The sequence below is a fragment of the Ascaphus truei genome, chromosome 4 (genome assembly GCF_040206685.1).
Source record: "Ascaphus truei isolate aAscTru1 chromosome 4, aAscTru1.hap1, whole genome shotgun sequence".
NCBI lineage: Eukaryota > Metazoa > Chordata > Amphibia > Anura > Ascaphidae > Ascaphus > Ascaphus truei.
In genome coordinates, this window is record NC_134486.1 from 246,626,351 (window position 1) to 246,654,230 (window position 27,880).

General features: G+C 42.5%; 1 protein-coding gene across 50 annotated transcripts in view; it reads right to left on the reverse strand.

Moving 5' to 3' along the window:
- Window positions 1–27,880, reverse strand: part of TRDN (triadin) — a 798,289-nt gene that overhangs the window by 141,919 nt on the left and 628,490 nt on the right. For all 50 annotated transcript variants that reach the window (XM_075597200.1, XM_075597198.1, XM_075597218.1 and 47 more), the window contains one exon: window positions 12,723–12,758. In XM_075597200.1, the coding sequence (XP_075453315.1) occupies window positions 12,723–12,758 (36 nt within the window). The remainder of the gene's footprint in view (window positions 1–12,722; window positions 12,759–27,880) is intronic.

Sequence of the window (27,880 nt, forward strand, 5' to 3'; positions counted from 1 at the left end):
CAAAAATAAACATACCACAATCACAAAAGTTACAAAAACAATAAGATTATAAGTGAATATATACATGTGCTATAAACTTTGTAAGATATAATTGGTATATGAGTTGTGCCATATACAGGCTGTATATATATGTATGTTGTACATGTGCTTTGTATGTATATATGTAGTACATACGCTTTTTGTTCACTAATAATCTGCTGTATTGTATGCACGCTATATATATATAATAGGTATATGTATAGATACGAGGTGTAGTTATATATATGTATATATATATATGTGTATATATATACTATACTGTAATGTACTGTACTACATTATGCTATACTATATCGAACAGTTCTATACTATAGGTGGATATATGTATAGGTACTATAGGTGGAATATGTATGTAATATATACATGTGCGATGTACATGTGTGCATGCATGGGTATATATGTATATATAGGAACACTATGTGCGTGTGCATGCATGGATATGTGTATATGCGTAGGTACACTAAGTTCGTGCTATTTTTGTTATATGCTACATGTATAACTATGTATTATATGCTGGACACCGTTTATATTAAGTACCATTATCTTTTATTATTCACTATCAACACTATTAGTAGTACTATTAACACCATCAATATGCCCCCGTTAATGATAGTTTAGCCCATCACAACACTCAATAACAATATATTGAACTCTTTATTAAAAAGAGACTTTTTTAGGGTACCCAAAGATATTATAACAACGTAGTTATCCACATTCAGAGGTTCACTTATGTACAATGTGCAGATATATATACATAAACCTGAGTCACTTTAGCTGTATACTCCCGTATTCAGAGTCCTACGTATAGGCAATGTTTACCCAGATTCAGAGGTGTTTAATCAAATCCAAATTAATATATTTAATATTTAGGGAGTTGATTACTTTTTTGACTAATTGTTACCTAATGTAATATAATTATAGCACTCGCTATAATTAACACAGGGAATTCAAACTAGTTGACGGACACAAATAAGATCCACATATAAGTTGTATAGGTAGTATATATGGTTCTCTAGTGTAATGTATATATAGTTGTTATGACCTGCACTTCATATTAGAGATTCGCAGATTATTTATGTTTATCCCCCACATAACCTCTGGTTAATTATCCTCAATGGGATTACAGTTAATACAGTTAATGCAGTTAATGCGCTTAACTCATTGTTCACTGTCTTATGCTTAGGTTATAGATACGTTTATCTATACTACGGTGATGTTAACGCCCTACTTATCTCATGTGTCCATATATCTGTCTTTTATACCTTTTATATCTCATTTGTCATATGTCATATATATCTTCTCGGTTCCATTTATCAAACGGCCCATTGAAATTATATGGGATAGTATACCAAACGTTGCTCCATAATTGTCATGTACAGACAAAGTTTTGACTATGTTGATATTAGGTTTTATGGTCTCTCACGAAGAGTACAATTGTTGTCCCTGTTTATATTAAGGTTCCCAATGTTACGTGGCACTCAAGACATCCAAAGAAAACAATACAGACCGGCGCCTTAAAGTCCAAATGGGAGATATAAAAGTTCAATGGATGATTTGGAATATCCAATGGATGTTGATCTGGTCCAGTGGACAGCAGGTTCATCAGCAGCAGAAATGTTAAGACATGCAGGGGAGACAAGAGGACAAGATCATAGTGTAACACAGTATGGTTATGACAAAAAACACATAGACATAGACAAACAGACACACACAACACTAAACAATAGGCTGACTATTAATAAAGATGATTTAATAAACACGATAAAATGCAGGTGACTGGTGACGAGCAGGTCTAGGATCCGGTGTGTAAAAACCGGAATCCTACTTACAGCAGGTCCCTAGGATAGGCGCAGGTAAGGGTAGTATAAGTGTCCGACGGATGGTGTTGGTGGACGCGTGCCACGTGTAGATGCCTGCAGGAGCTTCCTTGGATAGCTGCCGATGATGGCGACGCTTCCTTCTGCTACACGTGACGTCCTCCGTTGGCGCCCGGAAGTGCGTCACAACGGGCGGGACGACACACCAGGTATCACTGCCGATACCAACTCCTATACACTGCGACTCCAGAGACTGCTTTAAAGGTCTGCTCCTCTACCGGTACTGCTGATAAATGATTCTCAATGGCCCAACGTGTTTCGTGCGCATGCGCACTTCTTCAGGGGTTGCCCGTTGTGACGCACTTCCGGGCGCCAATGGAGGACGTCACGTGTAGCAGAAGGAAGCGTCGCCATCATCGGCAGCTATCCAAGGAAGTAGGATTCCGGTTTTTACACACCGGATGCTAGACCTGCTCGTCACCAGTCACCTGCATTTTATCGTGTTTATTAAATCATCTTTATTAATAGTCAGCCTATTGTTTAGTGTTGTGTGTGTCTGTTTGTCTATGTCTATGTGTTTTTTGTCATAACCATACTGTGTTACACTATGATCTTGTCCTCTTGTCTCCCCTGCATGTCTTAACATTTCTGCTGCTGAGGAACCTGCTGTCCACTGGACCAGATCAACATCCATTGGATATTCCAAATCATCCATTGAACTTTTATATCTCCCATTTGGACTTTAAGGTGCCGGTCTGTATTGTTTTCTTTGTCTATCACTAACTGTGTTTGGGTTAGTTTTTCCTGGCAGCCTTGCCATATTGTAATATCATACTCTTCACCACGTTGTTGTTAATATTTGCATTGCATTTGTATACACTTTTATTTTTATTTTTAGCGCTAAACACACCATCCTTTTTTCCAGTTACTCAAGACATCCAAGTTAAGCTGCCGCAGTTAATAAGTTAATAAATTTATGGAAACTGTGTCGGCGGGGTTATCCCCGGCGACGCGCATGTGTTTCTCTTTTTGGTCCCTCAATAGGAGAGACCGACCACAAGTCCCAGGCAGTTTTGCCTCCATCACAGGAGTCCGATCCATCCAAATTATGGAACCAGCAGACCTACCTACTGGGCACAGGAACAATCCTCGGGGGCTCCTGGGGCACGTTCCTGATTTTTGTTCACTTCTTTTTACATTTTCCCTTTTTTTTGTGTTGCTTTTTAACCCACGTTATATCCCTCTTGTAGCTTCCCTTGTTTTGTCTCCCTATACTCCCTCTGTCCTCTTCCCTACCTCCCCATGGACAAGCGGAACATATGGTCGAGACTAACCGACATACTTATGAGAAGAACATCGGATAGATTCACCAGAACGATGGTCAAAGGTGAGTATATGGGTCTTCACACTAGTTATTTCTTCCATTATAACACATGGCGTTAACCTTAATATCTCACAACGTAAAAGGCTTCAATAGTCCAATCAAAAGAAAATTAGCTTTCACGGACTACAAGAGAAAACAGGCGGACGTGTTGTTCTTACAGGAGACACACTTCAATAAGAACAACCCACCCAAATTCCTAGACAAGGGCTTCTCCCAATTTTTCGCTTCATCAGCCTCAATCAAAAAAAGAGGGGTAGCCATTTTGTTTAATAACAAAATCCCATTTGTCTCCCAGACAATTAAAAAAGATACCGAAGGCCGCTATATCATTTTAGTAGGAATGATTCACGAACAGCCTATCACATTGGCCTCCCTCTACGCCCCCTGTATACAAGACGCAACTTTCTTTGATAAGTTTTTCAGAATACTAAACTTAGTAGCTAAAGGCTGCGTTATAGTAGCAGGAGATTGCAATATAACAATGCATTCAGATATAGATAGATCAAGAGGAGGTGTCTCTGATAATAAAAAAGCGCAATCTGCCATTCACAGAGGCCTAAAGGACACCCAGTTAGTGGATATATGGAGAGAGCTCCATCCATCTACCAGAGATTACACTTTTTATTCCCACCCACATACCTCATACAGTAGAATTGACTACCTCTTTGTCTCGTGCCACCTGGTTCCTATAGTCACTCATACAGAGATCCATGATATTTCATGGTCTGACCACGCACCAATAGAGCTAAGGTGCAATAATATCCGAGCCAATCGGCCAGGTGCAAACTGGAAACTTAATGAGTCTATTCTTAACATACCTGATATATGTGATGCAATAGATCAAGAAATAGTTCAATTTTTCAAGATAAACACAGGCTCTGTGGAATCCCATATGATACTTTGGGAGGCTCATAAAGCAACCTTAAGGGGCATATTGATCAACATCACAGCTAAGCGAAAACGAGAGAGAGATTCCAAAATTAAAACGCTCCAATCCAAACTACATTCTCTTATCTTAAACCACAAATCTAATCCTGATTCACAAACAACACATGATTTAAAAGATACAAAAATTGAACTGAACATGCTATTGACTTCCAGAGCAGATAACTGCCTGAGTTGGTCCAAGAGGAAATTCTACGAAAAAGCTAACAGGCCGGATACGATGCTAGCTCGAGCTTTAAAAGATAGGCAATCTAAGTTTAACATCCAAGCTATACGCTTAAAATCGGGCATACAAACAACCAATCCTAAAAAGATAATAGAAGAATTTGGATCATTTTATAGTTCCCTATACGACGGTAAGAAAGTGGCACATAATAACAACACGAGCAGAGCTCTAAGAGATTTCTTGGCCAGCTCAAAGATGGGGAGATTGACAGAGCAGGACAGGGAGGTTCTGGGCGCCGACTTCACATTAGAAGAAGTGTCACAGACCATCAAAGAACTTAAACAATCAAAGGCACCAGGACCAGATGGTTTCTCGGGGCTATACTATAAGAAGTTCTCAAATTCACTTGCCCCACGGCTGCTCCACATGTTCAACGCTATATTAGCAGGAGCCCCAATCCCTGGGGATATGCTGCAGGCGTCTATATCTCTAATACACAAACCTGGCAAGGATCCGCTGAATTGTAAAAGCTATAGGCCAATTTCCTTAATCAATACCGATATAAAAATATATGCTAAACTGTTGGCCAACAGGTTAAGTCTAATCCTACCCAGACTAATACATCCAGATCAGGTCGGCTTCATCAAAGGAAGGCAGGCAGCGGATAACACCCGGCGATTTATTGATCTGCTAGAATTGGCAAATAAAAATAATGCTCAAACCATGTTATTAAGTCTGGATGCTGAAAAAGCTTTTGATAGGATTGACTGGCATATTTAAAAGAGACGCTAGCAGCATTTGGATTCGGAGATCGGGTGAGTGGAGCGATTATGTCGCTGTATTCAAGCCCATCTGCCAGGGTTATACAGCAGGGCTTTCCCTCACTTCCATTTCAAATTCAAAGTGGCACAAGACAGGGGTGCCCTTTATCCCCCCTCCTGTTCGCCCTTTGTATCGAACCCCTGGCAGCACGCATTCGAGATAATCCTGATATCTCAGGGTTAAACGCATATGCTTAATCCCACAAAGCGGCCCTGTATGCAGACGGTATCTTATTAATCATCTCAAAACCCCTCACCTCATTACCTAATCTATTTGATCTACTAGATAAATTCTCCAAAGTCTCTGGGTTTAAAATAAACCAATCCAAATCTGAAGCTCTGAATATCAATCTCCCTAGACATACAGAGAAACTACTAAAACTAAATTTCAATTTCAATTGGCAGAAGAAATCTATAAAATATCTAGGGATTTATATCACCAAAGATGCAAAAAGCATCTACAATGCAAATTATCCCAACCTAATTTGGACGTTAAAACAAGACCTAATCAGATGGTCTTCCAAGAAGATTTCTTGGATAGGTAGGATACATAGCGTTAAAATGAATCTACTTCCCCGTATCCTATACCTCTTCCAGACACTACCAGTGCCACTCAAACTGAAAGATATACTCTCACTTCAGTCTGCAATATCTAACTTTGTCTGGAACGGGAAGAAACCGAGAGTAAATAAATTAAATATGAAAAGACCTATCTTAGCTGGTGGCTTAGCGGTACCCTGCCTGTTATCATATTATAAAGCGGCTCAATAAAGTCATATTATACAATGGCATTCAGACCCTACATTGAAGAGATGGGTGGAATTAGAAAGTGCTGAGTGCTCCCCATTAGAGCTCAGTAGCCTGATTTGGTTACCTAAATTAGCGAGCAAACCCGCTACCCTGCCGCTCACGTCAATGATCAACTCTCTATCGGTTTGGGAAGCAACGAGAATCAAAAACTCACTCACATCAAGATGCTCTTTAATGTCCCCCATCTGGAACAACCCGAGTTTTGCACCTGGCCTAATTGGTAACAGTAGTTCCATTTGGAGATTAAAAGGATATAGTAGATTCAAAGATATGGAAGGATAAAATCTAAAAATCAAAACATTCGACCATATCAGACTAGAAAAAGATATTCCCCACACAGAATTCTATAAATACCTTCAGATTAGAGCATTCTATAACAAATCCGCCCTATACCCTCCCTTGACAAATTTCGAAAAGCTCTGCCGAGTAGAATCCGACACTAAGGGACTTATATCTACGATCTACGGAGAGGTAGTCGAATCTGCCACTTCCAAACAGCAAACAGCCTCATTCCAAAACCAATGGGAGTTAGACCTAGGGGAAACCCTAGAAGAAGAAGATTGGGACTCCATATTCTTAGCTACTGCCAAAAGTTCCATATGCACAACACTGAAGGAGAACGCATATAAAGTCCTTATGAAGTGGTACCTCACCCCACTCAAATTATCTAAGTTCGCTCCAGGGTCCTCCCCATTGTGCCCCAAACAATGTGGAGGAACAGCTGACCTGTTACATATGCTGTGGTCATGCCCGCGGATCTCCCTAGTTTGGGAACAAATCAGGAATGGGATCCAGAGGATTTTCGACCTCTCTATTCCCCCAGACCCATGGCTGTTTCTCTTAAACAGACCCTTAAAAGACATGTCAAAATCGCATAATAAACTCATTGCACATTTCGCAATAGCAACGCGGTGTGAGATCGCAGCATTATGGAAACGCCCCGATATCCCAATTATCCCAAAGATTCGGAATCGTATTTGGTTTATCTGCAGATGGAAAAGCTAACAAGTTTAGTTAATGATACTGGCGACAATTTCCTAAAAGTCTGGACTCCTTGGTTAGCACAGATAGACATCCCTGGGGTAGAGCATGACACAATCTGGCTATGATAGTTATAAATGCGTTCTCCTACAGAGAAGTGAAGACCGTACCCACAACAAATACCACACACACCATGAGTTAGCTCATATATACCCTGCCTCAGCGATTGTAACTAATCGTCAGCAGTAAAGACATCTCAACAGCTCTCAGATACCACTCCATCCATTCCCTTCGATCTCCCATTCCTATCCTACACCCCTTCCCTCCCCCCCCCTTTTTTTTATCTATTATTTATTATAATTTATTACTATTATTATTATTATCCCCCAACCCCTCACAATAAGAGTGACTACCTCCCGCACGGTTAAGTAGGGCTCGAAAAACCGTGTGGGTCAGTTATGCGTAAATTAATGTTTATTATATGCTAAGTTGAACAATGTTTAATTGAACGTCTCTCTTTATGTATAACAAGCATATATTCATCAATAAAATTCAAGTTATAAAAAAGAATAATCAATCTATGTTGAATTATAATTGAAATAGTCATAAAACTAAAACATGGGAGGATAAAAATGAGTAAAAAGTGATCAGTGTTACCCCCTCTACCTGCCCCAGGATCTTAAATTGTTTCAACAGTGTACAAATGCAGAATATTTTCCCTGGACCATCCCAGCAGCATGTGGCTAGAGTCTTTGCGAACTCGACTAACGAGTCAATAAGCATAATGCCTCCCTAGTCTGTTACTATTACATACTGTAGGCAGTTGTCAGATCAAAATGGTCTTTGACTGTAATCTACGGTAGGACCAAACCTGACCTGCATTATATTTAAAAATCTGACTGCTTTGGCTCCTGCTTGTTTGACTGCCATTCACCCTTACTCCAGATTGCTTTGCCTGAAAAAAGACTTTGTTTAAGCATTGGTACTATGTTTGGTGTATTTGTTCCTACCCTGCCTGTTTGCCCTCCCTGGTTAAGACCTGCCTGATGGTCCAGCTCTGCCTTGTTACCAAGTCCCCTCTGGATATTGGGACATTATTCCCATCCTATTATTAACTAATTGTAACATCTATGGGCAGTAAAAGTGAAAATATGCCTTATATTAGGGGCAGTACAAAAAGACATTCAGGGAAAAAAAATGTAATGTAGAGCTCTGTGTCTAATTCAAGGGACCATACAGGTTACCACATATGTATGGTGACAATGTAAAGAAAAGTTATTTGTATGCACATTTTCTTTCCAATGTCCAATCCAGGGAAGTTTACACAATCTCAGATCTGCTGGATTTTTTCCCCTCACACTAGCAAAATGTGCAAATATGGAATTTGATGCATCCCAGTGTATGAATATAACTTCTATATCATTTCTCCCTGACTTTTCTCTTTCACATTGAACGAAAAAATGAGCTTTTGTGCCTTGAAGAAAAAATATGAAAGAAGATAAAGATGTACGAGACATTTACAGCTCCAGATAGTAAATGCGCAAGAACAAAGCAACATTATGGAACAAAGAGTCATGCCATGAAGGGAAGCTAGAATCATAGTATAACATAAATTTACTGAAAGTGTGTATTCATGAAACGGTTTTTAACATGATTTAAGAAGGGATGAACCAAGCTTAAAAGAATTGTAACAGTTAGGAAAAAGGAGCAAGCCATACATCAAAGCATGGTCTGACATCAGTAAAGTTGACATTTCTAAATGGTATTCTTCTACAAAAACATGGAGAGTTCTGGTACATTATTTGTATTATAGCTTTATGATGAGATAAGTATATTGATGTATATACCATGGACGAGTATAAGACCTATAGGATTTTTGACTTGTGAGTATCTCAAGATCAGGAATAACAAAAATCATTAGAGCAATGGGTTCATGTTTTAAAGCTTGATGAGGAAGTGTAAGAAAGCTACAAGTAGCCAATGAATTGAGAGAAACGCAAGAAATAAAGAAGGTAATCAAATGTTTTGAGAAATAAGCATTCCATTTGATTTGGATAAGGGCAAAGTTCTGGGGGAATTCACTTTGAAAAAATAGAAGCTACAGTATAGATATAGGTCTGACAGGAACTAACTATGGGGTAGTCCAACCCACCTCCAAAAATGATTACAGTATGTAAATGACTTGCATTAACAATTACATTCATGATAAGCCATGGATACGAGCTGCATTACACAGAAGTTAAATAAAGTAAGCCATTATCAGCCATGCACTGCTAACATTCTTGATAACTGCTTAAACTGTTTGATGTTTCATGACAGAGTACATCATTTGTTATGTATCATTTCAGCATATAGCTTTATGGAGTTCGAATGTCATTTTCTTTAGTTTGCAAAGTTATTACAATCAAGACAATTATAACATATTTGACAATAATTCCTGAATTCCTGGAGACTACTGAAAATGCATGCCATCTCTCTGCATTGTGTAGAGACAGTGACATTAAGAAGGGATACCTGCAATAAAAATTTACAATGAAGCAATTGACAATGTCAGAAAGAAATTAACTTTGCAAAGTGGAAATATATTTTTGCATAACGTCTTTGGTGAAAACTATTTTGGGGTTTTCACTGCACGGTACCAATCTTTCCCTCTTCCAATGCTAATCTGTGTTTATGACATTCCTTCAATTGGCTTGAGAACGTCTACCGTAAGTGGAATTTCAAAAGTTTTCCGTTTAAATGGAAAAAAAAAAATGTGTAACACTACACTAAACAGTTTACGTTATTTTTTACATTACATTTTTACATTCAGAGGGGTGTAATTTACAGCTACAAAAATTATGCAAAAGTTGTGTTACCTAGACATGTTAGATTGGTAGGAATTAAATATACAAACATAGAAACTTGAATGTGGGTACTGAAGGAAACCCTCCCTAATACACCACTAAAGGAAAATGGTTTCAAAGTGTTCCCCTGAAAGGCACCTCTCTCTTTCACTCCTCTCTCTTCCCCCCTTCGCACTCTCCTTCCTCCCTCTTCTTCCCCCCTCTCTCTCTCTCCTTCCCCCTCTCTCTCTCTCCTTCCCCCCTCTCTCTCTCTCCTTCCCCCTCTCATCCCACCCTCTCTCTCCTTCCCCTCCCTTTCTCTCTCTCCTTCCCCCCTCTCTCTCCTTCCCACCCCCTCTTTCTCTTTCCTTCCCACCCCTCTCTCTCCATCCTCCCCCCTCTCTCCCTCTCCTTTGCCCACTGTCCCTCTCTCCCTCTCCCTCTCTCTCACCCCCCCTCTATCCTCCTCCCCTTCTATCCTCCTCCTCCCCTTCTATTCTCCTCCTCCCCTTCTATCATCCTCCTCCTCCCCTACTATTCTCTCTCCCTCCCTCCTCTCTCTCTCTATCCTTCCCCCTTCTCTCTCTCCTTCCCCCTCTCTCTCCTTCCCCCCTTCTTCTCCCCCCTCCCTCCTCCCCCTCTGTCTCTCTACTTCCCCCCTCTCTCTCTCCTTCCCCCTCTCTCCCTTCCCCTCTCTCTCCTTCCCCCCTTCTTCTCCCCCCTCCCTCCTCCCCCTCTGTCTCTCTACTTCCCCCCTCTCTCTCTCCTTCCCACTCTCTCCCTTCCCCTCTCTCTCCTTCCCTCTTCTTTCTCCACCCCCCTCTCTCTCTCCTTCCCACCCCCTCTCTCCTTCCCCCTCAATCTCTCTCTCTACTTCCCCCGCTCTGTCTCTCTACTTCCCCCTCTCTGCCTCTCTACTTCCCCCTCTCTGCCTCTCTACTTCCCCCTCTCTGTCTCTCTACTTCTCTGTCTCTCTACTTCTCTGTCTCTCTACTTCTCTGTCTCTCTACTTCCCTCTCTCTCTACTTCTCTCTCTCTCTCTCTCTCTCTCTCTCTCTCTCTCTCTCTCTCTCTCTCTCTCTCTCCTTCCCCTCTCTCTCTCTCTGTCCTTCCCCTCTCTCTCTGTCTGTCCTCTCTCTCTCTCTCTCTGTCTGTCCTCTCTCTGTCTGTCCTTCCCTTCTCTCTCTGTCTGTCCTTCCCCTCTCTCTCTGTCTGTCCTTCCTCTCTCTCTCTCTCTCTCTCTCTCTCTCTCTCTCTCTCTCTCTCTCTCTCTCTCTCTCTCTCTCTCTCTCTCTCTCTCTCTCTCTCTCTCTCTCTCTCTCTCTCTCTCTCTGTCCTCTCTCTCTCTCTGTCTGTCCTCTCTCTCTCTGCCTGTCCTTCCCCTCTCTCTCTGTCTGTCCTCTCTCTCTCTCTCTGTCTGTCCTCTCTCTCTCTCTGTCTGTCCTCTCTCTCTCTATCTGTCTGTCCTCTCTCTCTCTGTCTGTCTGTCCTCTCTCTCTCTGTCTGTCTGTCCCCTCTCTCTCTCTCCCTCTCTCTCTGTCCTCTCTGTCTGTCTGTCCCCCCTCTCTCTCTGTCCCCTCTCTCTCTATCCTCTCTCTCTCCCCCCTTCCCCTCTCTCTTTCTCCTTGCACCTCTCTCTCTCCGTCCCCCCTCTCTCTCTCTGCCCCCCCCTTTCTCTCTTAGCCCCCTCCTCTCTCTCTCCTTCCTCCCCTCTATCGCTCTCCTTCCCCTATCTCCCTCTCCTTCCCCTTCCTTTTCCTTTCCTTCCTCCCCTCTCTGTTACTCCCCATATCTCGTTCTCCCATGCCTAAGGAACACACAATTCGCTGTGCGGTGTGCGGATTAATTGGGGGGGGGGGGGGATGAGATGTGGAGATTACAAAGGGTGTATTTTGGGAGGAGGGGTTATGTGTGTGTGTATTTGGGAGGTTGTGTATGTGTTTTTTGGGGAGGGTAGTGTATGTACAGTATGTACATATTGTGTATTTGTCAATGACACTGTTTTGCACAAAAACAATGAAAAAAACGAACATAAAGGGACTTATTATTGTGAGATGCATTTTATTCCTCCACATATTTTGTTAATTAACCTATTAGTGTGTGTACAGTATATGTATGTGTTTGTGGGGGTGTAATATTCATGAATGTGTTGTGGCTCTTGGAATATTTTGGAGAATACATTTTTTATAAAATGGCCCTTCTTCCATGAGACATTGCAGACCCCTGAGCTAAAGGATGAGAAAAGTCTGCCGCACACATGTAGGTTATTCCTCATAGTTCTACTACAGCAATATTGGGCAACACTTGTGCAACAACAAACCAGCAACAGATTTACCAAATAAAACTCTCACTATTATTGTCCCAATTTTTGAGCTGGGACACTTAAATAAAAAAAACTCTGAGTATGTCCTGTACACATCATTTTTACCATGGTTTGTTACTCCATGTGATTGAGCATTTTACATTAGTGAATATGCTGGTGAATTACAGCTCTGTTTATGTTTAGATTTTGATTGAACATATGCATACCTTAACTGATAACAATGAATCTTGCTTACTGACTATAAAACACTTGATAAACACACACACACACACATATATACAGTACATAAAAACGAGAGCAGCATTCATAATTTTGGGATGTAGCCTACCTTTAAATAGGTATATATTTCACTCAATATATCCCTCAATATATCACATTTGTTTTCTTACCTGGTTCAGAAAATAATTTGCATGTAGGTTTTATCACTGCTAGGATTTAATCTTAGCACATGTTATTTGGTGTTGCACTTTATGAGAAGCCCTGTCCCATGAAATCATAATTTTCCTGAAGGTGTCTTAAGGTAATTAACTTTTGCGGAAGTAGCTATATTTCAGATGGATTAAGACAGCTCTATTAAGTGTCAAAAGCTTTTACAACTATAATCATTTTACCTGTTTTGGTTGGTTTAGACTTTTTGACTTCTGGCTCTGAAGAAAAAAAAAATTATTAAGGTTTTTGTTCAGAGGAAATATTTATATATACACACACACACACACACACACACACACACACACACACACACACACACACACACACACACACACACACACACACACACACACACACACACACACACACACACACACACACACACACACACACACATGCTCACACAGTATTCCAAAAAATTGGACTAATTTTATTTTTTCTAAATACTGTTTCTCGTAGAAAAATCACAAAATTGTCACGGAAAATTTAGCAATTATAGGTCTGTCACAGTAGATTATTATATTTAAGAATTTTTTTAAATTGGTGACGGCATAATGATCTCATCAAGTGCATAGTTACAAAATGTTGTTCAGTGAAGAAGATAAAGTGAAAAAAAAAATGCATGAGACAGAGCAAGAATTATTGTCCAAATCTTACATAAAATGTCGTGAAAAGGATGGTCGCTATGATGACTGAAAAAACTAATTCATAGACCAATATATCGTTCAGGAGTTGGAGTAACTAGATTAACCCATTATCGATTATGCAATCAAAGAGCAGGGTTCTCTTCTTTGTGTGTGCATTTCAGCAGAAGGACGACATTTTGAACAAACACTTTGAACCATATTTTGAACTCAAACTTTATAGTAATTTTAGTGTTTCAGATTAGATTACAACAGTTTAACACATTTACGAACTACAAAGGAAAACTCCAATTTCGCATTTAATGAACACGAACCTACCACAGTGTATCTGGTACTTCTTGACATAATACAGTGATATCAATTTAATCAAGTTAATCTACATAACAGAACTATAATTGGGAACATTTTAATGGAGATTGAGAAGAGAAATATACAAAATATGATGAAAATCTAAAGGGTCCCATTTTTCCTGAACACGGTATATATAAATAAACAGTATATAGTCTTTGACCATGGAGAGTGTCAACAGTTACTCAGGACTGGCAAAGGAATAGATGGAGCTTATCTTGCTGCTCAGCAAAATAGTCATGCTTAATTGATACTGAGAGTTTTTAAAAATGTTAACTATGTTATTGTTTTATATTTATTTATTTATAAAATGTTTTACCAGGAAGTAATACATTGAGAGTTACTTCTCGTTTTCAAGTATGTCCTGGGCATAGAGATAAGATGACAAATAATACATGGTTACAAATACAGTTACATAAGTGAACAGGGTATACATTATATACAAGACATATGTGTTCTATACTGCTAGATGTGGGCTTTGTATGTAGTTGCCAGTTGTTTTTTTTTTATTCTTTTAGTGTCCAAGGATGACTGTAGGCTTCAGACACTGTCGGCAGGGGGAGGTCTAGAATAATTCTCCTCCCTTTGGGTTACGGATATGTGGGGATAAGCCTAACAGCAGTATAGAGAGTGCAGCAGAGGTAGTGTTTTATGCATTGAGTAGTAGTTTACAGTATGCTAAATATCTGGGGAAGCAAGTCCAACAGTAAACAGTGGGTGAACCAGATCTGTGTTGATTATTGTCTCAAACCGAGAGATTGACAAAATTATCGCTGAAATTTGAATCTGCTTTGATTTGGCCAGTTACTTTCAGACGCAGAATTCCGCGGATCAGTCTCAAAAAGGTAGATTTTGTTTTTTTTCCCTATCACTGATCGAATCTTCAAACAGAATCTGCATCCGCAAACAGAATCTGCATCCACAAACAGAATCTGCATCCGCAAACATAATTTGCATCCGCAAACATAATCTGCATCCGCAAACAAAATCTGCATCCGCAAACAGAATCTGCATCCTCAAACAGAATCTGCATCCGCAAACATAATCTGCATCCTCAAACAGAATCTGCATCCGTAAACAGAATCTGCATCCTCAAACAGAATCTGCATCCGCAAACAGAATCTGCATCCGCAAACAGAATCTGCATCCGCAAACAGAATCTGCATCCTCAAACAGAATCTGCATCCGCAAACAGAATCTGCATCCGCAAACAGAATCTGCATCCTCAAACAGAATCTGCATCCGCAAACAGAATCTGCATCCGCAAACAGAATCTGCATCCTCAAACAGAATCTGCATCCGCAAACAGAATCTGCATCCGCAAACAGAATCTGCATCCGCAAACAGAATCTGCATCCGCAAACAGAATCTTCATCCGCAAAATATTTATTATGGGCGACAGAGTTTATAAATAGGAGTGCAGCCTCAAGTTTAAATCCTTGTTTTGTAGGCAGGATTTGACTGTGTGTTTACATGGGCTGCTGCTGTAGTAGTATAGGTCAAACATTTATATATTATTTACTTAATAAAACTTGTAGCTTAACCATTAAGCTGTGACTGTCTGGAGTAACTCTTGTCTGTGTGTGGTCCCTGGTGTGGCCTCATTGGCTTTACTTCCGTACTATTTTTGTGTCTATTATATAATGTAGCAGTATATTATTTATTATTAATATTAATTATATAATATTAACAACAACACTGTGTCAATTCGTTTCAAGGAGGGTTTAACTTATACACATTTAGGGCATCATGCAGTAAGCAGCGAAAAAATGCATCAGCCAGTATAGCAATTAGCCATGTTTTTGGCGTGTTAAACTGGCTGTATGCTGTAAGGGGCAAATCCCTGGCGAATGAATGCGCCACCACCATTTGATGAAATGGCTAGTAACCGGTGGCGAGACGGCTGCCTGGCGAGAAACTGCCGAGAAGCCGTCCCGTGCCGAGATGTGTTTGCAGCAGAGAGAGAGATTCGCCTCTCTCTCGGCGCAAACCTCAGCACAAAAAAAATTATTTTTAAAACAACTTTTATTCATAGTGTACATGTGCAGGGGGTCTCCGGAGCTGAACCGCATTGGTTTCAGTTCCGGGGACCCCCTGCTTCCCGACATACAGGCCCCTTTATGAGGTGCCGGTATCCCTCTGCATTTCAATGTCCCGATCACGTGACCACGGAATGTAAACAAAGCAGAGGGATACCGGCACCCCATAAAGGGGCCTATATCTCGGGAAGCAGGGGGTCCCCGGACCTAAAACCAAAGAGTTCAGCTCCGGAGACCCTCTGCACATCTACACTATGAATAAAACACATATATCAATAAAGACTCGTTCCTTACCTTTGCGGCTATGTGCTACGGTAACGAAGCAACATGAATGTATTTTTAATAACACTGTACTGTGAGCAGGGGGTCCCCCAAGCTTCCCAAGATACAGGCCCCGGTATGTGTGATCGTGTGGGCAGTGTCGCCGCCATGTTTATAGCGTTTCATACGCTACGTGCCCGCAATAAACATGGCGTCCACACTGTAACCGATGCCCCAAACCGGGGCCTGTAACTCGGGAAGCAGGGAGTCTGTGAGCCACAAATAAATGCGGTTCAGCTCAGGGGGCCCCCTGCTCCCGCACAATATTATTAAAATACATTAATGTTGCTTCATTACCATAGCAGATAACCGCTAAGGCAATGAAGGGGTTAACGCATAATAGCATGTTTATTGGGGACAATTGCCCCCAATAAACATTGCAATACAAAACATAAAATACAGTAAGGGGCAACATTACTATTATCCACAATTGATAATAGTGCAGTTGTCCATTTAACATACATACAGAACAATAAAAACATTAAATACATATAGCTCTCACCCATGTCCCACTGTCACGATGAAGGCCATCCTCATCTTCATCCTGCCCATGCCCCATCTGCTTCTGCAAAACAGACACAAGAATAAAAACATCCAATGTAATGTCCCCGAACCCCTTAATCACCATAGCGGTTATTAACCGCTGCAGTCATTAAGGGGTTAATCCACCATCACCCACATACCCTCCCCACTAACCCCCCCACACCCTGAGGCCTAACCACCCTCACCCACTACCCACAAGGGAGTCCTACCACATACCCTTGGGGCCAATACCCCCTCCCCCCAGCACATACAGTACAATAATGTGCCAAATAACTATTATCCACATAGGGATAATACATTATTTGGCCATTATTAAACACATTAAATACCATAGTAAAATAAAGAAAATTCTACTAACCTCTTCAATAAGAAGGCCCCGTCGCCAGCATTATCATTCTGTTCCGTTGCCAAAATTATAAATAGCCAATACATTTCAATGACAATCACATATCAATGTACCCCTTAATCACCTTATCGGGTACTAACCTCAAAGGTACTAACCTGCAATGGCAATACCACTTATCCATAACATCCTCAATGAATTAAAAAGCAATTTCCTAAACAAATCTCATTTAATCATTCAATCTAAAGCCTCAAATGCCACTTAAAACATTGCATTTACATTGTATACATGTAGCATAAAATGTAAGCTACATGTACACGCTGCAAATCAATGTGAACAATACAATAATCCAAATAAAATAGCATTACATCACAAGAAGTATACTATGTAATCCTATAAAGTCACCATCAATGAATTAACATACATGAATTACATCCCTAAACAATTAAAATACCATCCATACCAATTACACAATTAACTATAGCAACCGTTACAGAGAACAAGTTAGCATCATACAAAAAGGACACCAAAAATTACATTATACTAAAGCAAGCCTCACCATTACCTACAGTACAGAATAGAAGCCCAAAAATTACATCTCTCTAATTATAAAATACATTTAACACACATCTATGCATAGCAGCATAGCCACAATCATTTACAATACAGTAAATCAAGCTTTAACAACACTATCATTTCTTACCCTGTATGTATATATCTCTCTAGACATACATACATACATACATACAGTGGCAAGCAATGATGTGCATAAAAAAAAATAAACACATGAAAAAGCAAAAAAAAAGACATTTACATTAAATATATTTCTTTTGTTAACTTACCATTACTTGACCCACTCACCGACTCCCGTTGATCAGCTTACTCACGTATCAATCCACGAACAGGAACCCATAAAATAATAAACCATAAAATAATAAACATTAAAATAATAAACCACGACAATACAGGGGTCTTCTAGTTGTAATCCATCTTCATCTGTATTCTTCTATCTTCTTCCGGGGTCTTCTCCCGGTCTGGTGCCACACCCTGGTCTTCTTTCTTCTCCGGAGGTCCTTCCTCCTCTGCGTCTTGCTTCAAAATGAGATGACATAGGCTTTTAAAGGCCTATGTCGTCTCATTTTGAAGCAAGACGCCGGGCGTGGCAGCAGACGGGAAGAAGACCCCGGAAGAAGGTAGAAGAATACAGATGAAGATGGATTACAACTAGAAGACCCCTGGATTGTCGTGTTTTATTATTTTAATGTTTATTATTTTATGGGTTCCTGTTCGTGGATTGGTTCGTGAATAAGCTGATCAACGGGTGTCGGTGAGTGGGTCAAGTAATGGTAAGTTAACAAAAGAAATCTATTTAATGTAAATGTCTTTTTTTTGCTTTTTCATGTGTTTATTTTTTTTTATGCACATCATTGCTTGCCACTGTATGTATGTATGTATGTATGTCTAGAGAGATATATACATACAGGGTAAGAAATGATAGTGTTGTTAAAGCTTGATTTACTGTATTGTAAATGATTGTGGCTATGCTGCTATGCATAGATGTGTGTTAAATGTATTTTATTATTAGAGAGATGTAATTTTTGGGCTTCTATTCTGTACTGTAATTAATGGTGAGGCTTGCTTTAGTATAATGTAATTTTTGGTGTCCTTTTTTGTATGATGCTAAATTGTTCTCTGTAACGGTTGCTATAGTTAATTGTGTAATTGGTATGGATGCTATTTTAATTGTTTAGGGATGTAATTCATGTACTGTATGTTAATTCATTGATGGTGACTTTATTGGATTACATAGTATACTTCTTGTGATGTAATGCTATTTTATATGGATTATTGTATTGTTCACATTGATTTGCAGCGTGTACATGTAGCTTACATTTTATGCTACATGTATACAATGTAAATGCAATGTTTTAAGTGGCATTTGAGGCTTTAGATTGAATGATTAAATGAGATTTGTTTAGGAAATTGCTTTTTAATTAATTGAGGATGTTATGGATAAGTGGTGTTGCCATTGCAGGATGGCTTCACACCTTAATTACCTTTGAGGTCAGTACCCGATAAGGTGATTAAGGGGTACATTGATATGTGATTGTCATTGAAATGTATTGGCTATTTATAATTTTGGCAACGGAACAGAATGATGATGCTGGCGACAGGGCCTTCTTATTGATGAAGTTATTAGAATTTTCTTTATTTTACTACGGTATTTAATGTGTTTAATAATGGCCAAATAATGTATTATCCCTATGTGGATAATAGTTATTTGGCACATTATTGTACTGTATGTGCTGGGGGGACGGGGTATTGGCCCCGAGGTTATGTGGTAGGACTCCCTTGTGGGTAGTGGGTGAGGGTGGTTAGGCCTCAGGGGGTGGGAGGGTTAGTGGGGGAGGGTATGTGGGTTATGGTTGGTTAACCCCTTAATGACTGTAGCGGTTAATAACCGCTATGGTTATTAAGGGGTTAGGGGACATTACATTGGATGTTTTTATTCTTGTGTCTGTTTTGCAGAAGCGGATGGGGCATGGGCAGGCTGAAGATAAGGATGGCCTTCATTGTGGCAGCCGCACATGGGTGAGTGCTACATGTATTTAATGTCTTTATTGTTCTGTATGTATTTTAATTTTGGACACATGCACTATTATCCATTTGCGGATAATAGTCATTGTGCCCCTTACTGTATTGTATGTTAGGGGGGTATAGGTGTTGTTGGGGTCATAATATATATTTATATATATATATATTTATTTAGTTAGTGTGGGGCTGTTGTGTGTTTTTTTTTTATTGTGGGTAGCGGGGGTGGGTGAAGGGGGTATTAGCCCCAACGGTGGTTGTTTAGGGCTTGCGGGTGGGTAGCAGGAGGCCTTAACCCCTTCATGACCGTAGCAGTATTAACCGTGACGGTTGTGAAGGGGTTAAGTCCACCCGCAACCCACCCGCAAGCCCTAAACAAACAACAAGGGTCAAATACCCCCTTCACCCAACCCTGCTACCCACAATAAACCTGGCACGGCTCTTTAACCCCTTCATTACCTTAGTGGTTAACCGCTAAGGTAATGAAGTGGGCTTTAAATGCATTTGTCCTGCCTCGGATGCATGCCGGGGGGGTCCGGTGCTGGTATTAATGGTGTCAGCTCCGGAGACCCCCGGCATCTATCCCAGCCAGGAAAAAGGGCAGAAATTTTTCTAAGTGCCGATCCGCCGCTCATCCGCTGCCTCCCAGCAGCAACTTGCCGTCTTTTTCTTGCGTGGCTGATGCGCCAGCAAACCGCCAATCTAGAGTGGCGAATAGCTCCGCTTAGCTACTCACCACTACTAGAATACAGCGTGGCGGAAAATGTTTCATTTTTAGGCGGAACGTGCCTTCTCGCCTCACCACCGGCGGAAAAAAAAAAAACGCCAGCCAAACTGGCGTTTTTTTTTAATCTCGCCACGTTCTCGCCCCTTACTGAATACGGATAGGCTTTTTTGGCGGGAAAGTGGCGAGAAGTGCCTTTCCGCCGCTTACTGCATGATGCCCTAAGTTTCTCTCATTCTGTGCAATTAGGAAAAAGGATTTTGTTAGACTGTGGCTGATATGGAGAAGTGGTATTTTTATTTGTGCATGTTCTTGTAACCCTTAAACATTTCTTGTATATTGGTTCATCATATATATATATATATATATATATGTGTATATTTATAGTTGCATGATGAAGCCACTGTACAAATCAATGGGTGAAGGGTGGGTATCGGGCCAGTGTGGCTTAACCCCTTAATTATCTTTGTGGTTATTATCCGATAAGGTGATTAAGGGGTTAATTGATATCAGAATGTAATTGCAATGTATTAGCTATGTATTTTGTTGGCAACGGAGGACACAGATTTTGCTGGCGAGGGGGCTTCGTATTGATGAGGTCAGTAGAACTTTATTTATTTTATTATGCTACTTAATGTGTTTAATAATGGGCAAATAATCCATTATCCCTATATGAATAATAGTTATTTTGCACATTATTGTACTCTATGTGTTGGGGGGGGGGGGGCGATTGATGTATTTAATGTATAGGACATGTTTATTTTTTTTACATACAGGGTTGTTTCCTCAGGTCTGCGGGGAACCTATGGAGACCATCTGTGGGCTTCTCACGGGTAAACGGCTGCCGAGTCCACGGGAGACACCTGCGGGGAAGAACCGGTGGCCCCACATCTTTGGGGGCACCGCGGACCCGTAGGGACCACCCGTGGGCCCCCAGACCCCCATGGGAACCACCCGAGACCCCTCAGACACCTGTTTGAAACATGCTGGGCTACTGTAGGTCTGTGAGGTGACCCGTCAGGCCCACCGGGGATTCCTGTGGGCCTGGGGTATTAACCCTGTATGTAAAATAATAAATCATGTATTTATGGGGGGGGGGGCACAGGGGTTGGGTTATGTATTTAATATATATAATGATGTTTATTGTTGGGCTGTTTATTGTTTTTATTGTGGGTACTGTGGGTGGGGGAAAGGGGTATTGGCCCCAAAGGTATTTGGGTAGGCCTCCCGGCTGGGTATTGGGTGAGTGAGGGTGGTTAGGCCTCACGGGGTGGGGGGGTAGTGGGGAAGGGTGTGTAGGCCTCCCGAGTGGTGGGTGAGGGTGGGTTAACCCCTTAATGACTGTAGCGGATAATAACCGCTATGGTGATTAAGGGGTTAGAGGACATTACATTGGCTGTTTTTAGTCTTGTTAATGTTTTGCAGCATCGGAGGGGGCATGGACGGTGATGAAGCTGAGGATGGCCTTCATCGTGGCAGCCGGACAAGGGTGAGTGCAATATGTATTTAATGTATTTATTGTTCTTTATGTATTTTAAATGGGCAAATGCACTATTATCCATTTGTGGATAATAGTAATTCTGCCCATTACTATACTGTATGTGTTAGGGGTGGGGGGGTTTATTTCTTTATAAGTATGTATGTGTTTTGACATTAATTTGGGGGGGCACAGAATTGGTACTGCAGGCCCGCGGGTAATACCCGGGGGCCCCCGCCGGCCTATAGTATCATTGATGTGCATATATGTGTATGTTAAGGGGGTATAGGGGTTGTTGGTGTAATATATATATATATATTTATTTATTTATTTATTTAGTGTGGGGCCGTTGTGTGTATTTTTTTTTATTGTGGGTAGTGGGGGTGGCCAAAGTGGCCAACGGTGGTTGTTTAGGGCTTGCGGGTGGGTAGCGGGAGGGCTTAACCCCATTCATGACCGTAGCGGTATTAATCGATAAGGTCATGAAGGAGTTATATGCACCCGCAACCCCCCCGCAAGCCCTAAACAACCACCAAGGGCCAAATACCCCCTTCACCCACCCCCACTACCCACAATAAAGCTGGCACGGCTGGTTAACCCCTTCATTGCCTTAGCAGTTGGCCGCTAAGGTAATGAAGTGGCCTTTAAATGCATTTTTCCTGCCTCGGATGCATGCCGGGGGGCTCCGGTGCTGGTATTAATGTTATCAGCTCCGGAGACCTCCGGCATCAATTCCAGGCAGGAAAAAGGACTGATTTTTTCTACGTGCCGTACCGCCGCTCATCCGCAGCCTCTCCCCAGCAACTTGCCAACTTTTTGGGGTGAGACGGATTGGCGTGAAAATCTCAATTCTAGAGTGGCGAATAGCGGCGCAAAGCTACTCGCCACTACTAGAATTGAGCGGGTTTCAAAACATGGCTAGTTGCGGTGCAAAGTGCCTTTTCACCGCGCCGATGGTGGGAAAAAAAACCGCCAACAAACTTGCCGTTTTTTTTCTTTTCGCCAAGTTTTCAGACCTTACTGAATCGGGGTATGCATTTTTGGCGCAAAAAGGGCAAAAAGTGACTTTGCGCCGCTTACTGCATGAGGCCCTTAGTGTGCAAGTGAGCCATTCCATTACTAGAGTTGACACATTGATACTACCACAGCAACAACAGCAGCTGCACGCAACCAGGCAAATCAAGTACACTGTGCAAAGTGCAAAAGTAGCACCGGAAATAGATTGATTCTTTCTCTGTGTTTGTCTCTCTCTCTGTGTTTGTCTCTCTCTCTGTGTGTATCTTTCTCTCTTTGTGTTTCTCTCTCTCTCTCCTCCTCTCCTTGTTGTCTCTCTCTCTCCATCTCCTCTCCCCTCCTTGCTGTCTCTCCTCCCCTCCCTCCTCCATCATGCCCATACCTCTTTGCACTCACTTCTCCCCTCTATTTGCACTCCCTGCATTAATGTGTCTGCTCCTATCTGTGCACACTACACTCCTTCCTCTCTTACTCACCTCATCTGTTTCCTTCTCTCCTTGCTGTCTCTCCTCCCCTCTCTTTGCACTCCCTCTTGCCCCATGTGAACACTTCCCTCCATTCCATTCACAGAGAGGGAGATATGTGCCTCCTCACTGGCTGTCCCTGGGTGAGTGACATACTGCTCAGTCTATTATAAACAAAGAGGGATGTGCAATTTAATTGGCTATCCCTGGATGAGTGACAAACTAATCAATCTATCTATCACAGAGGGGGAGCGATGTGCTTCCTCACTAGCTGTTCCTGTGTGAGTGACAAGCCTATCAGCCTATCAAAAAGAGGGAAGAATGTGCAGTCTTATTGACTGTGCCTGAGTGAGTAATAGGCCGATCATTGTATCACAGAGGTGGAGGGATATGCAGCCTCACTGACTGTCCCTGAGTCAGTGAGAGGCCGCTCAGCCTATCACAGAGGGGGAGGGATGTTCAGCCTCACTGGCTGTCCCTGGGTCAGTGACAGGCCACTCAGCCTATCACAGAGGGATGTGCAGACATCCTTAGAATTTTATATATATTGATGTTCAGTGTTCCACAAACCTATACATTTGCACGCCCCGGGCGAGTGGATTTAACATCGTGGCGAGCTCCTATTGGCCCAAACATCACACGTGTGGTACTAGGTGGTGAGTTGATTTTTTTGTTCGGTGAGTAGATTTTTTGGTGATTTGTCGACCACTGTTGATGTTAATGAAACTGTCAGTCGTAGGGAAAAGCCAGGTCCACTGCTACCAGAATGAAAAAGAAAACCTGCCATGCGCTCCAGGGTATAGGAAAAGAATATATATAAAACGTTGGGTCCCACAATTGGGCTCAAATGGAGGGAGTAAGCACTGAATATCCACAGAGTCCAAACCAAGGAGGTGGCATGGGTAAGATATACAATTAAAGTCCTCTAATCCCCACTTAAAACACCCTCTGATGTCCTCCTTAGGACTAAATGATGGGCAAAGTGCAGCTGGCTTGACAGAAGCAGAGATAATCTATGTGGCTAGAGCTGCAGAAGAAAAACACACCATCTGCTAGTACTCACATATGCCACATAGAGCTGTGCTGCGTGCTGGAACGGCTCTCACTTGCAGATATGAAATCTCTCCTTTCAGTAACGGGCTGGGCTGATCAGCCCAGCCTGTGCTGCACGTCTGCACACCTGTGGTATAGGCACCTCCCTCCTCGCTGTAAGGGTGCCTCCAGAGGCCAAAGCCAAATTGAATAGAAAAAACACAAATACCACTAGTTCGTTGAAACGCGTAGGAGGTATTTTTATTGTTCACCTATGTTGCAATAAATTCTTTTTTCACTTCATTCAATTTTTTGAGACCAGCGTTTATTATTCATTCAGTTGGGATCCTGTTTGGCTTAGGAGTGCCCTGGAGACTGTTTTTTCTATTCCACTGCTACCAGAGCCAGCCGCTGCTCTGCCATTTACCGCTGTTGAAACTATTACAGTAAGTCAGAGAAAAGATGAGGAGTACAAAGTGATTGTACTCCCAAGAAAAATTCACTTAAATGCACACTACCAGTGAATTAAAATATAACCTTTAATACTATATACTTAAAGCATATATAACCGAGGAAATTGTGTAATAAAGAGTAAAAATAAATTAAATAACATAGCACCTGCACCAAGAACACCTCTCATGTATACATACTCCAGTATACAATTGAAACTGAAGTCTTAGAGGCTAGAAAAGGTGCAAACAGCCAAGGTGAGCAGAAAAGCCCACCACTTTACTAGCTAGCCCAATGAAGTGATAAATAAAGTTAGCAGCAGGGGTAGAACACTAATTAACCTTAAATAGATGGTGAATCCAGGTATTTAGTAACAATATACATGAAGAGCCATTCCCTCACTGCTACAATATTTTTATATATGGCTAAGCTAGAGAGTTGACTGACAAACACTGTGTTAAAACTGCCCCATAACGGGGGCTGATGACGTAATCACGCGCCCAACGCACGTTTCCCTCCTATTACAGAGCTTCGTCAGAGACAATTTTGCAATAGAGGGGGAGCGGACGTTATTTATACCCTAGCGTTGCCATAGAAACATTGGAAACACACCACTCTTGCGCATGCGCAAAAAAGCGCATGCGCTACTGCTGAGATACATCATAAAATACCTTTATTACCTTTGGGTAAAATCCTGTATTGATCCCACTTGATTGCCCTGGGGCACACAGACTACACTCCAAACCGCAAAGAAAGAAGCGGAGCGGGTATCGGAGACCTACTTGTCCATGTGTTTAACGAGGAACTATTTATGTATACTGACCATATCCTACTATGGATCAGATACATAGATGATACCCTCCTATTATGGGACGGTGTGACGGTTCAGGGGATTCCTTCCCCTTCAGGTGCCCCTGATGTCACACGCTCACCTATCCTCTCTGTCCCTTCCTATGCCAGCTTCCCTTCTTTTACCCACACCTGTTCCTCTCCGGCAGCCTCTGACGCTGTTCCATTACCACGGCGAGCGCCGCGCAAGACTCGCACACCCGCGCGGTCCCCGAGCCCCTGCTGCGGTGATCCCCACTCTCAGGCCCCCTCGGTATCTGCTCCCATGACCTTACCTCCGGCGGCCGTTCCTTCCATTCCTCCAATCCCCTCTGCAGGTGCCCCCGCAGCGCTCCGCACGCCTCGTGACGCAGCCTGTGCACGCGAACTCTCAGATTACAGAGGGCGCACGCACACGCTCCTCTTCTAGGGGTTTCCAGTCTCCTGACTCCTCCTCCCATGCCCTGCAGGCGATCTCCCTTACTGGTTCTCCTGTCGCCTCCTCACCTATCCCTGCTGTTTCCCACTTCACCATCTACTCCTCCTCTCTCTCCTATTGGTGTTCCCTCCTTTATAACCCATGTCTGTTCGTTCTATCATTGCTCTGCATAGCTTCTGTTATCCCTGTGTGTGCAGTCCTATGCTTTGCTCTCTCTGTGTTCCAGCCTGTTCCTGCTCCTTTTTATCTCTGGATTTTCCTGGTTTGACCTCTGCTCATCCTGGACTACCCTGCTCTCTGTTGCCCTTGAACCATACTTATGAACTCTACCTTGCTGACCTCTATAACCCCTGGAGTTGGCTTACGAACTCGACTATTCTGACTTCTGAATCCCTGGACTATGGTGCACGGACACCACTATTCTTACTTTATACCACCAAGGCGTTGCAAGTATCACTAACTATCTTTCAACAGGCCCAGCAACGCCATACCACACTCCGGGCTCACTCCCACTGCTGTGGGTGTGTGGTAATACCCTTCCCACCTCAGTACTGGGGTCTTGCCAGGTCTGCAGGCATATTGGCGCGGCATTATGCAGAGCCCAACAAATGCAGACCCCCCTGAGGTGGGTACAGGTGTTTCACTTGAGGCCTTACAATTTGTGAGCAATCAGCTGTCCACAGTCTCCCAGCAATTGGCTAAACTCTCCCTTCAGGAGACTCCTATGGCTCCAGCACCCCCGGTTGCCATGACCTATGCCAGCTCTGGACCCCATATTCCATCACCTAATTGCTATGATGGGGATCCTCTCACCTGCCGCTGTTTCATCAACCAATGCGAGGTGCAATTCGAGATGTCCCCCTCCCTGTTTCCCACTGGTCGTTCTAAGGTGGCCTATATCTACGCCTTGCTTACCGGTGACGCCATCGCTTGGGCCTCTCCCCTCTGGGAATGTAAGAGCGAACGAACCCAAGATTATCCTCTGTTCAGGTACGAATTTCAGCAAGTATTTGATACTCCTGCATGGCGCGAGACAGCCGCATACTCTCTCTTCCATATTTCACAGGCCCGAAGAACTGCTGCCAAGTACGCAATTGAGTTTCGTACTCTTGCCGCAGAGACCCAATGGAATGATGAGCCACTTGCCGCCGCATACTGGCATGGACTCTCAGGCACCTTGAAGGATGATCTTGCTACTCATGCCCGGCCTTCTTCCCTGGAGGAGTTGATTACCCTGAGCGTGCGCATGGACCAGCGTACCCAGGAGCGATGGCACGAGAGACACTGTTCTCGCTCTCTTTCCTCCTGTGTTGTCTCTCACAGGTCATCCACGTCACCTCTCCTGGCACTGGAGGCTCCAGAGCCGATGCAAATCGGTAGCCAACAACTTCGGGCCGCGGAGAGAATGTGACACCATCTGAATAAACTCTGCTTCTACTATGCTTCGTCGGAACATCGTCTCCAGAATTGTCCCCTGAAGCCGGGAAACGGGAACACCCAGTAAATGTAGAGGGGCTGCTACTGGGTACTGTCTCAACTTGCCCATCTCTCCCTGAAAACCTCCCAAAGAAGTTTTTGTTTCCTGCCACTCTGGAGGGCCCTGACCTTTTCCTGCAGGTAAAAGCTTTCATTGACTCTGGATCTGGTGGTAACTTCCTGGACCAAATCTTTGCCTCTGAGAATCAAATCCCTATGGTCAGGAGAAAAACACCTATTGGTCTCGAGGCCATCGACGGCCGACCGCTCCAGCCAGCATTTATCATCTGTGAGTCTATTCCTCTCACACTGACCTTGGCCGACGGTCATAAAGAGGTAATAATTTTCGATATTTTTCAATCTCCTACTGTTCAACTTATTTTAGGATTGCCTTGGCTTCAACTCCACAATCCGCGCATTGATTGGACCCGTACCTTGCCCATCTAGTGGCCTTCCTCCGCTGACTCTGCTCCTGCGGCTTCTCCTGTTGCGGTACTTGCCGGCCTGGATTCCATTCCTTCCAACCTATCGATCCTACCAACCGTGTATCATGAGTACTTGGATGTGTTCAACAAGGTACAAGCTGAAGTTCTACATCCCCATCGT